The sequence below is a fragment of the Aulonocara stuartgranti genome (genome assembly GCF_965226115.1).
Source record: "Aulonocara stuartgranti genome assembly, chromosome: 20".
In the NCBI taxonomy this organism is placed as follows: domain Eukaryota; kingdom Metazoa; phylum Chordata; class Actinopteri; order Cichliformes; family Cichlidae; genus Aulonocara; species Aulonocara stuartgranti.
The window spans coordinates 35,671,537-35,684,236 of record NC_138956.1 but is presented as its reverse complement, the minus strand read 5'-3'; the positions used below and the strand labels follow the sequence as shown (position 1 = coordinate 35,684,236).

Below are 12,700 nucleotides of genomic sequence, written 5' to 3'. Positions count from 1 at the left end.
TCACTTTTCGCCATAGTTTTTAATTAGTATCATACACAAGCATGTTTCTATTAAAACACATTATATCAACTTAATTAACCAATAATGTACAAACAGGTTCAAAATGACAGGCTGTCTCACTGTGATCATCCTGCATGTGCAAACTGACACACAAAACAACAGAATCAGCAGCATGAGCACAAAGAATCCAGTCAGCATCAGAGCAGAGTCTAAGACGCTTCGCGTTTTGTTCTTTAGAGTCGGCTTCACTTAAAACCAAAAACCAAAACCTTAGGGCATCGCTGAATTTTAGTTTACTTTGTTTTGGTACGTTTCTCTTTCTTGAAAGTTGCAATGTTAACTCTTAAAGTGGTTGAAGTGGTGTGAAAGCTGTTTCACTTATAATAAATCAATAAGTTGCAAAAAAAAAAAAAAAAGTAAAATTATAAACCTGATGAAGAGGATTTGCAGTACTGGGTGCACACGTATCTGCAGTAATTTTTGAAAGATTAACAAAAAGCTTGGTTTGAAAAGTGCAACACTGTTACTATTTACATGTTTTAGGGTGTGGATTTTTCAGGTTTTTGCTGCTGATTTATGCAAAAATCTTGACAGCTTTCTGAACGCAAGCGCACAGGATGACCATGAAACATTTTACAACACATCCTGCACAATTGTTTTGCACATGCAGGATCACTGGTCTTCACTAGATTATCTGCCATATATAAAAAAAACCCAAAAAAGCAAAAATCAGGTCAAACTTTCTATCCCAGTGACCATATTCCAGTGTATTCACCTGTAGGAAAAGCACTGCAAGCTTTGTGTGATTCTCCTCAGTCATAAAAACACAATATTTAAGCACATGTCAATACTTTATTGCACTGTTTTACCTTCATCTCCCCTTGTGCACTTGCATTACTTTTCTGACGGTAATACTCAAGTTGACACACTGGATTAAGGCCATTTTATGGTAAAGTTACACCAGAATATGCATTTACATCATCAGGTCCCACAGATATATAATTCCTGTCCTTAGCATGCAAACAGAAGAGGCCAGAGCCAATCAGAGCAGACCTGCAGGGGGATTTCAAGTTTCACACATTCAGAATAACAAGGACAAAAAAGAACCAACAGCTGTTGTTGAATGGTGCTGATCTGTCTTAATGGACTCTTGGCAGGCTGGTAAACTAGTCAAAGTGGCTGGTGAATGTCAGAGTTTACGAGCCGAGGTGGAACTGAAACTATGAATCTCCACTGTTCAGGTATAGACTGTCCATTTTCCCAAATAAAAAGTAAAAGACGGAGAGACTCTACTGTAAATTCCCCTCTGCAGATAAGTCTGTCTGATGGCTCCAATAACTAAACCGAAAAAAAAGAAGAAAAGACTTTGCTGGCTTGATAGATCTCGAGTGGACAAAGTCAGAAACTGTTGTCTGGTTCAGAAAACACCAGAACCTGAAACCTGGAGCAGCTGGAGAGCAAACAGAGCTTTCTGAGGCTGAGGGAGATTCAGTTTTCTCTTTTCTAGCGCTGGTTGTGCTTACTATTGGTTGGTTATGAAAATGCTGCACCTACTGGGGCTGCCAGCTCACGAACACAGCTCCTTCAGATCGCTGGCTCTGGGCGGTTGTTAAGAAATAAGCAGCTTTTCACTGTCGGGATAAAGAAGGCCAAACTGCAGATTTAGCGATACCACTGATAATAATATCTGTATAACTTTAACCTCACATTCTTCTAAGTTTTGCACGGAGTTGCTCGGATTTCAACTTCAAAGGGCTGCACTGTCTCAAGCCTCCAGTGCGGAGCGCTTAGCTAATTTTCTCAGGGCTTTTGAACAGAGTTGCTAAAAACTAGAGTTCAGTCGTAGTTTTTTGGCGTGGGAGCATGCATCTTGCACCCTCTGACATTCAATCTCGATTTCCTGAGTCGGCATTTTTAAGAGTTCAGTGTCATACGTCTACCAAGCAAACCTCTCAGAAGCATACATGATCCGTGATCTGTGGAGTTCCTTGGAAGCACAATCTTTTATTGTTGGAACTTCCATTCTAGAGATTTTCAGCTGGGCCAACAGCATTCTTAACAATCACCATTTAAGGTGATATTTAAGACTGTAAATTGAATATTTTGAATTAAAACTGATGTTTTCGACGAATCAAGCACTTTTAAGAGAACTACTTGACCTCCTGTGACTGCACTGCTACAAGAGGTGTTGAGATTAGTTTGTGTTGCTGGTTGTTAGCAGGGTATCTAAAAAAAAGGTTTGGCTGGATTTCCAAGAAAATGTTAGCAAAGTGGGCTGTTTGAATCCTGTTTTCCCCCCCAATTTCAACAATATTTACCGATCTATATGTTTGTGTCACAGGAACACAGGCTTTACCTAAAATCTTAAGGCAGACTAACCTTATTCGTCGCGACAGTGTAAAGCAGTCTGACCACATTTAAGCAAAGCAACCAAATTACAGAACAAACACGTAATGCTTCTTCCTTTTCCTGTCTGATTGGCTGCTGTCAGGACCAGGATGTCATGTGATCCAACAGGAGTTGACCAAAATGAAATCCAAATGAGACAAACGGGTGACGTGGCATGCCTAAACAATGTTAATGTTAAGCGTGTTCCAGTGCTACGTTATGGAAACCATTTTGGGAGAGAGACCTTCAACCACCTTCTGTGACCTGACATAATTATATGATAACTTGTCAACACTGTGCCTCAACACCTAAAGGTTCAACATTAGCCTGCAGGTCAAGTCCAGCTAACTGAGCACCAACTGAACATATAAATATAAATTATACAAATAAGAGTAAAGTGATATCTGTGTAGCATCATTTTGATACCAGCAACACCCAAAAGAAAGTCCTCTTGTTGTTTTCAATATATACACAAACGTTTGCTGTAGAGAGTTTATGTAGACGCTCACGGCTCCCAAGTGTCAAAAGAAACGATGTGTGCATTTATGTGTGCATGATTTGTAGAAAACGCATCCATTTCAAGACTTAATATGCAAAACTATGACCAAAAAGACACAAATATAACTATGCAAGTAAATGTGAAAGACTCATTTCCAAAACGTGTGATCCAAACTGGGAAATAAAGAGTAAACTGAATTTTTAACTTTCTTAACCAGGTCCTGATTTTAGTTCATTTGTATAATGACTTAATTCTAATTATGAACAGGATATTAAAAAAGTGAACAGGAATATTGTTTGGATTTTAAAATAATAAAAACTGGCAATTATGTCCAGTTTCTGGTGAAAACTTTAGTTCTTTCCAATTTCAGTTCAATTCTGTTTATGTTCATTCGATGGAATTTGATCATTTTCAGACCTTTCTGTGCACAAAATGACAAATAATTTTTAATCCATATTTGCAGTCAGATGAACAAATATGGGCGATACTTATGATGCCATCTTGTGGTGATTATAAATAACACGTTGTCAAATCTGATGTGAGGTATTAATAAGGTGAATAAATATGTGTATAAAAACTTGTAAATTGATCAGCTTCAAAATAAAAATCTGATACGTGAGGGTTTCTCCAAGTCAAGCAAACTACACGGTTTCATTTTGGCCAACATGATGTGATAGCTGCATGTAATCACATGACCCCCGCTGTCCAATCAGCAGACATTTCAGAGCAGTAAACACTAGTCTAGTTAGACAACCATATTCGACTTATGAAGTAAAAAAAAAAAAAAAAAAAAACGACAATAAAAAAGAAAGAAGCAAAAAAACAAATAGAAAATAAAAAGCTTATTACAGAGATATGAACATAAACACTTCTTCAGTTAAAGTACCATTTCCTTAAGTCTGGACAGATCAGGTTATGTCACAATAAGATTATTAACATTATTCTCATTATTAATATCTTACAAAAAACAAAATTAACAGTGCAATAAAAAGGTATTTAACTCCTCACTCCGCAAGAGAGAGAGAGGAGACGGCGAGGGGCGGGGCTTGGTGACAAGGAAGGACAGAACGAAGGTAACATCCAAAAGAAAAGAAAGGGAACAGAGAGGGAATACAGTGGAGGAGCAGTTTGCAACAGACGGAGGAGGAAGAAGAGGAGGTTCTCAGGATTATACGAAGGATGGAAGATATGGAGGTAGAACGGGAAAATGGGAGAAAGACGAGAAGAAATAAATGATTTGTGGTGATGGCATTTGGAGGGGGCTGAAAAGGCTCATGGGAAATCTTTAGGAAAGATGCACAAAACAGCCGCTCATTAACCAGCTAATAATGCTTAACATGTGTCTTTGTGGCCATTAATCGAAAATAACAGCTTCTCCTGATCATTAAGACTAAAAATGGCTGAAAAACATTTGATCGTTTAAAATCAGGTAATGATGGCGGCTGTTGTGCGAATCTGTAAAGATGCACAGATACCACTTTTCCTGCTGTCAGTCGTCTTTTACCATGCAATCATGCACAGTACTTACAGGTTTTAATGTGTCTGCCTTCATACATGAACAATACAGGTCGGTTCTCTACATAATGCTTCTTTGAATAATGCTTTGAAGAACCAGAAATGGACCATCTAGATCCTTCTGCAGATGCAGGCAAGCAGCCCAAAGTTTGCTTATTGAAACAAAATGGTTGTTTGTTTGGGCCATTTTGGGCTTGTGCTGATTTTGGCTGCATCAGTGCACACGGGGAAATTCTGTAGCCGTGGCTTTGCTTTGGTTTCTTATGTGTTCAACCTGCTGTGATACTTCATCAAAAAACAAAGAGGTATCAGTGCATCCAAAGGTGTAGAGGGATCAGGTAACTGGGGCTAGGCGGTATTAAGAGGGGTAGATGACAGAGAGGATAGCTGGGGGGGTAGGTGGGCTTGGCCTGTACTGTTGGGAATGTGTCATTTCTCAGGAACTCCTCTTAGTCCTGGAGTGTTGGATCAACCACTGAAGAGTGATGTCTGCAGAGAGAGATGTGATGTCAGCATTGCATAGAGGCGCGTGAACAGAAATCAGAGAAGAAAAGAAAAGTAAAGAGCAACTTTCAGTTTTAGCTCTTGGCTTGAAGCTCGTTTCTTTAACAAGTTTTATATGTGTAAACACTAATTGAAAACCGTGTACCCTTCAGGCTGGCCATGATGTAAGCTCAGACTGTTGATGGCTCAGCTCTTCTAAGCTGACACATCTCATATACAGAGTGAGCTGGTTAAGCTGCTCCAGCCGGCCCACAGCTGCTCATCTGCAAGCCACTTTACATCCCCAGTTCCTCCATTCAGGCCGTTGCCAGAAAGGGTGTGGATGCCCCATAAATGAGCCATACTGGTAAAAATAAATGACTGTGGATGGGACCATCAACCTTCTTTTGATTATAATGGTGTTTAATCTGAAGTTAAAGGGGGCAAACTTTGTACTGAATATGGTAATGTGCAAATATATATTATATTTGATTATAATATATTGGAGTCTTTGAACGCCTACAGCCTGAAGTCACCAGTCGCTTTCTTCCTACATGTGTTTTCTTTTGTTGTTCTGACTCCACCTTAGCCTGATAAACAGACTCATCATCAACTGCTATATCATTTACAAAACGAGTAAGAAATAATTGGTTTCATGATACTTCTCAGCACTTGATGTTTCGTAGTTAATAACTGAGATGTAAAAACTTGTGTCAGACATATTACAGGGATGCTAATGGGACTGTGAGAAATAAGGTCCCCAATGTGCTTTCATAAGAAGTCAAAGCTTTCTTTTTCTCACATTCACACAGTTGAGATGGGCTCCAGTGGCCCCGCGACCCTGAACTGGATAAACGTGAGAGAAGGGATTGATGGATGGATAAAATAAATATGAAGATCTATAATTAATATATTATATTCATTAATACTGACAGTTTTTCTATTCTTTTTTGGTAATAATTGTCTATACAAACTCTTTCATAGTGCTTTTTTTCAATAGCCCGACAGCACTATGAAAGCAACTGCAACATCCTTTGATGTCCACATAAATTCTTGTTAAATGATGAATGAAATTTACTCGTTCATTTAAAGTGACAAAATCAAACCATTTTTTAACAGCTTACCATCACAACCTATTGTTTCTGTGGTTTACGCATGCATAGCACGTGTCTTAATGGAAACCAAAGTTAAGGATCGGCTATCTGCACTGTGTTCTGAACAAACCTCTTGTCTCTGTGGTCTCATTAATGTTTCTCAGGGATTTCACTGCGTCCAGAGACAAAAGTTATCAGCCAAACACACGTACACATGTTTGTGCAATTTAACAGACACTGAGTGTTTTGCTGGTTGACCTTTAGGTTTTTGCCAGAAACTTCAATTTGGCATGGAAATGTAATGATGTGTTTGCTTTGTTTCCACAAAATAACAAAACTGTTCTGAACATAACTTTAGGGCTAATGCACAAAGAACATACGTTTTTTTAAATTTATGAGCATGTGTGTGTGTTTGTGTTGTACCAATGTTGTCTTTCTCTTTGCAGGAGATGGAGTAGCAGCAGATCTCTCTGTCCTGGATTGCCGACAGGTTCCTGATAAGAAACAAACACACACAAGTTCAAAGAAAAATGTATTCCACTCAGAAGGATTTTGAATTTAACTTCGTTTTTCGAGCTAGAATTCATCAAATATTGATGTATGGAAGTGTACAGAAATAGAAAAAAATATGTGACGTCAAAAGGTTGTTTTGCCTTGAGAAAAAAATGTTTGCTCACTGGATGTTTTTTAGGCATTCAGTGAAAAAGTTAATTTTGGACACTGAGTGTGATGATACTACAGCCAATGCACCAAACGACTCCACAGGGGAACATCAGGTCTGAGTCAGAAGTGAGACTCAGCGTGTTGGCGTGGACTTACATCCTCTCTATGAGCTCCTTCTCATCCAAAGCTCCTGGTAGGTCTCTCTTATTCCCCAGAACCAAAACCTGGAGATGCAGGTGAAACAAAAATCAGCTGAACATATTGCAATATTTAATTTTACTTGTTAAATGGCAGCTGTAAACAGCAGACTACCTGCGTAAATAAGGAAAAGGCCTGAGCTTGATCTAAGTCAAACAGTTAACTCTGGTTATTTCTTAAATGTGCTCTCCCCTCATTTCCTCTAGTGGCTTGATAACTGCTCTTCTGTCTGTTTAGCTTCTGCTAGGTTCAGCTGGTTCCCATTTCATGTTGTGCATCAATGTCATGTTTGTGTTTGTGTAAGTCGGGCTCAGTGGGAAAGCTCGGCTCTGCTTGGGTCAGTTGGGTTGTTGTTCTTACAGGAATCCCCTGCAGCTGCGGTTTGTCCAGCAGGTTGTGGAGTTCATTCTTGGAGGCTTCAATCTTCTCTGGGTCTGCTGCATCCACCATGTAACTGCAACAGGAAAAAACAAAAAGCAAGAAAAAATTAAGTGGGAAGGTCGAGGGCTGAAAAATAGTCAACACAATAGTGGGAGAAAAATTCTTGTTCCTCTAAGGTCCACTAGAGGAAAATCAAGGTCCAGAAAGAATAATTAGGAGCTTCAACTGATTCCAATGTCTGAAATGAGCCTCTTGACCATGTTTTGTTGTTTGTGCCTATAGCAGCCCTTAATGAAATTATTTGACATATATCATGACTTTATGTGAAGTTAAGAGTCTAAAAATCTGTTCAGCAGTAATTCTATTATTTCAATGATCTGCTAATAATACAGGACAGCGGGCATCTCAGGTATCTTTGTGTTAAATGTGACAGTTTATGTATTGCTTGCATTAGCTGTTAACTAAGAACTCCATCGTCTCATCTAAACACGGTCACTAAAACACTCCAAAATGACAAAGGACTAATTGCTAAGACTGTCCATGGTTAATATACAGTATATGGAAAACCTGTGTAAAAAGTCATCAACTTGACAAATAAAATTTGCTTAACTTCACATTTTAAGATATCAAGGTTGATGAAAATGTTTGGGAGCCTTTCAGTATCACTGTTACTGCATCTCAGCTGCATTTGCTTCTTGTTACATAAATCTGACCCACATTCACTGCAGCGCTCCTGTCACATCTCAACAACACAACTGGGTTAATATGAGAATCCTGCATTTCTAAAGATCAGTTTCAAGGGTTTTTCTAACATGTGTTCATTAATCTGACCACTCATACCCACAGCAGTTTTACAGCTCAGGGCTTGCACTTTTTATTTTTACATTTAGGTTCTATAGTCAGGAATATCTCAGTTAATGAAACCAGGACTTACACGATAGCGCTGACTCCTCGACAGTAACGCTCCCACATGCTCCTGAACCGAGGCTGACCGCCAATATCCCACAGCTACAAACACAAGGAAGAAGAAACTAAGTGAGAACTACAAATTTAATATAAACTACAAATTAAAAGGCAAAAGAAATAATATTGATAAAAAAGTAAAAATAATACCAATATCATTATTTTTGTTAAAATTGCTGTTTTTAAAAGGGTTACTGAAATAGCTGAGACACATATAGTGTATAATGCTAAGTACCAGAATGATTGCTATGATTTATAAATTGAGGACTTCAGTCCAAACTTCAGTCAGGAGAACAACTGAGATCATTCATCCAGGTTAGTTATTAATATACTGCAACAATATGGGAACAGAGCAGCTGCGAGAGAATTCAACATTAATGAATCAATGTTACGGAAGTGGAGGAAGCGCAGTTTTTGGCTTTCCCCATATTTCAAAAGTGCTTCATCTCTTTGCTATGACTGTCGCCCACCATAATTTGCAGATGATAATGGTTGTAGCCGTTGCGATGCTTTCGACCAAAACAGGCGCAGCTTGATGACATCATCAACATGTGCTATCGCAATAGAGCGATATAGTCAAAATCTCTATCGTTGGCCAAATTTGTATTGTTTCTATCGTATATAGTTTCTATCGCCCACCCCTACCCCCCCCAACACAAACAACAAAAACCCCCAGCTGTTTTGTATCCCTTATAATGCTAAATACATGTTTTATGGATTATTGTTTCAAATTAATTTGAAAAAAAAAAAAAAAAGAATCCACAAAGCACACATGACAAAGGCAGCAAACGGAGCTATCGACCTTGATGGTGACGTTGCCTTTAGTGATCTTCCTCATGTTGAATCCGACTGTGGGAATCATGTCTTCACTGAACTGACCAGACTGAAAAACACAAAGAAACGTACAGTTATACAAAGACTATATCATAAAAGGTGCAGAGAGTAACTCTGACATCATCCACTGGCTGGTAAAGTTCATTTGGAAAGTTTAGCTACTCACTTTGTGTGAATCAACCGTTCAGATAACCACAATATAAATAAGACTTTTGGAAAAGACAAAAACAATATTGAGTTCTCACTAAAATAAAACATACAGGAAGTATCCTAAGTGTTACTTTTGTATTTTAACACTTACTTTGAACCTATATATATGAAAAATAAGGATATCCACAGCTCAGAGCCAGCTACAGCAGCATGGCCATTATAAAGTTTAATCATTTTCATTGTTATGAAAACACCATTGAAGCTTGATTTTTGTTTTGATATGTTTTCAGTTATAGTTTCGTAGAAAGAAAATCTGAATCTGCAAAATATCAGCAGGTCACAGAAAAGTCTGAAATCATGAAGGCCAAAAAGTTGGCTTCCAAAAAGTTGAACCCCCCCGCCCCCAAACAAACAAGCTTAGCTAACACTAAACCTAAACAAAAACTACAGTGAAACTACATAGAACATCTATAAATTGTAAATATAAACTTAACAGAACATTGTTCTCCTAGTTTTTTTAAGGGAAAGACGAGCATTTATGGGAAAAAAGCATGTTTTATAAAGCATCTTCAGACTTAAAGATAATAGAAGTGAAAACATGTGCAGATCTAATATCGGTCACACAGAAAACTGATGGTGAATCAATAAAAGAATATGAGCCATAAGAATAATCAATAATGGTGTCAAAATCAATAAAAGACAACCAAGGAAACCTCACTGAGTTAAGGACAATATATGTTAGTGGGTCACTCAATCATTAACTATGTTACTGGGCAGCACAGGAGGCTAATGAGGTATGACAGGGGGGTGACTAGTGTGTGATAGGGTAGGTCAGTGACATGAGCTGGGCAGGGTCGGGTTGGGCTGTTTGGGGGGGGGGGGGCGCCCATCATCACTAGACATGAAAGTCTCAACAGCGGCCCTGATAACAGGGCTAAGCATGACAGTCCAGTCCCAAAGGGTGGCCTTCACTTCTGTCCAAAGCCCACCGGTGCAAATGTAAAAGCAGTTGTCATAAATTATCGCTCGATCATGGGCTTCATGCGAAGCCTTAGCAGCTTCTATCACCGGGGGGGCATGAAGTCGGGCTGCAGCTCTGTGCAGAAACTGATTTAACAACCACCTTATCGACTCCTGTTGGAGACACGCTGACCTCACCGCTGCAGGACAACAATGGATGCAACCAGATGCTAACTGACAGCTGGCACATCTGCTAGCAGTTAAAAATTAGCCTTACCGCTATCACATTAACGAAGGTCGTCTTCCCCGAGTACTGCAGCCCAACTAGGGTCAGTTCCATCTCCTCCTTCCAGAAGAGCGCCTTGAACCAGTCCAGCAGCTTGTTGATAAGGGCTATCATCTTTGTCTTCTGCTCCTAATGCTAATGCTAGCTGCGACTGATGCTGCTACGTCTTGATGGCTATGCTAGCTTGTTAGCTGGCTGGCTAACGCCCCGACAGTTCTGGTGTTTTGGAGGCTGACAGTCACTATGACAACCGCGGACGGCACCGGGAGAACCAAACACACCGGTAGGCTTAGCATGTACCGGGGCACGGGTTTAATCAATCGGTGTTTTCAGCCTCGGACGTCTGCTGTGGTGTTTACTAGCTACGCCTTTTACTCACGGCTATGTCAAATACGAAAGTAACGCAGCTCATCACATCCGGTGTGGCACCCTTCAAAATAAAACAGTACACAAAAAACGTATGTTCAAACCTTATATTAAACAAACGTTTAGCGTGGGCACGTATACATGTATACAAGAAGGTCTCTACAGTAAATAAAATTAAAGCTGTTTTAGTCTACAGTTTTAATTTTCATTAGGTACGTTTAAATTGTTAGTTAACGTGTTGGGGAGGGGGGGGGGGGGGGTTTAGGGGCTACTTCCTGTTTGGGTGGGGCTGATACATGAAGAAGAAAGCAAAGCAAAGAGGAGTCAGACGTATGTATGAGTGAAACACTGCCCTCCTTCGGCTTTTCACGCTAAAAAAAATACAAAGTTTTTTTTCCTTTTTTCTGGTTTAAACTTCATAATAATAGAAGTTTATCACGTTAGAAAAACACACATTCTCATTTTTAAAAAGTTTGCTTTGCTATATAATTATTTAACTTGGAGCACTTTCTTTAAATGAATTCATAAAGGACTGACTCGGGAATGGCACCAGGGCCACCACTAGGGGACACCGTGAGGTGCGTCATTCGTGAAACACATTTGGCAGTAAAGGGAAGTAAATATTGTAATATCTTATCAATGACGAATAACGAGTCATTTCAGATCAAATTTTAAGGCACATCTCTAGAAATGACGTTCTGCAAACCAGATATATGTATTTTGACCTTTTACATCCCCTCTATAAAGAAGACTGTCGGCTGCTCTCTGCCCTCCCAGCAGGGCTTGTACACCTTTGCTGCCTCACGAAGGCCAAAAATGTTTAGAAGGACCCCCCGCATCCTCGATTTAACCTGTTTCATCTCTTGCCCTCTGGCAGCTGCTACGGGGCCATCTAATTAAGGACAACAGGTTTCAACAATTTTTTTTAATCTAAGATGTATAACAATGATGGGCCTCAGCAGACATCGATGATCCGTGTCTCTCTCTTCTTCTGACCTACCTCTCTGTCAGTTTCTCTCGTCCATCTCGCTCTCTCATTGCTCTGTGTTAAATCATATAAATATGATTTAATGTGTTTTGTGCAATAACTTTCACACAATGTACAAGTTATTGCACATTATGTGCGAGGACAGTCACCACTATGAAATCAATGTTTTTGTTTCTGGAATAATTAAAGCTAATATGAAGCACTTACTCACTGTGCATGTCTGCATTATTAGCAATTTTCTTTGCAATATTCACGCTATTGATAATTGATTGTGCAATAAATGCATTATTAGTAACACTTTAAACATTCATCTTTTGCACATTTACTGTTGAAATGATTGTATGTTTCCTTTCTTGCATGTGAAATCGTAGGCTCTTAGTTATAATTCCAGTAATATGAAGCCATTCATCTTAGAGTTCAACATGAACCTGGAATGGACCCGTGATTCAAGTCATAATGTAAAAATGAATTAGTCATAATTTTAATAAAGTGTTTCCCATTTACAGGCACTGAAAGTAGATGGGATGGGTCATGTTTTGCCTTGATTATGTCAAGTGCAGGACTTAAGGCTTTTAATTAAAATAATTGGACAAATAGTACACGTGGCAGAATCTGAAACCAGAATCACATTTTGTTAAAAGACCATTTTTTCTATAACAAACTTTGAACATCGGTCACGGCACAGATCATTGTTTCCAGGCAAAGCTGCCCCAGTTTCATGTCCATGACACAGAGGACCAGAAACAAGCACCAGCGCCCTGAATGTTTGATCTGCTTTCTGATGATTCACTTTGAACAGCTGGCAGCTGAAGGAATTTTGAATGCACAGCAACACCAACGAAAAATCATTTCTGATGTCAGGAGGTGCGCTGTTTGAACAGAAGAATGTTACATCTTTTAATATTTTTGCTCGAAGGGCTGAAGAAGCATTT

General features: G+C 39.2%; 1 protein-coding gene across 1 annotated transcript; it reads right to left on the bottom strand.

Moving 5' to 3' along the window:
- On the bottom strand, window positions 1-10,832 carry LOC309697403 (ADP-ribosylation factor-like protein 8A). Its single transcript, XM_082519284.1, has 7 exons — window positions 10,406-10,832; window positions 8,987-9,067; window positions 8,156-8,229; window positions 7,201-7,294; window positions 6,799-6,866; window positions 6,403-6,473; window positions 1-4,891 (listed from the first exon to the last, which is right to left on the bottom strand). The coding sequence occupies exons 1-7, from the start codon at window positions 10,526-10,528 to the stop codon at window positions 4,839-4,841; spliced, it is 564 nt and encodes a 187-aa protein (XP_082375410.1). The 5' UTR covers window positions 10,529-10,832; the 3' UTR covers window positions 1-4,838.
- Window positions 10,833-12,700: the final 1,868 nt, after the last annotated feature.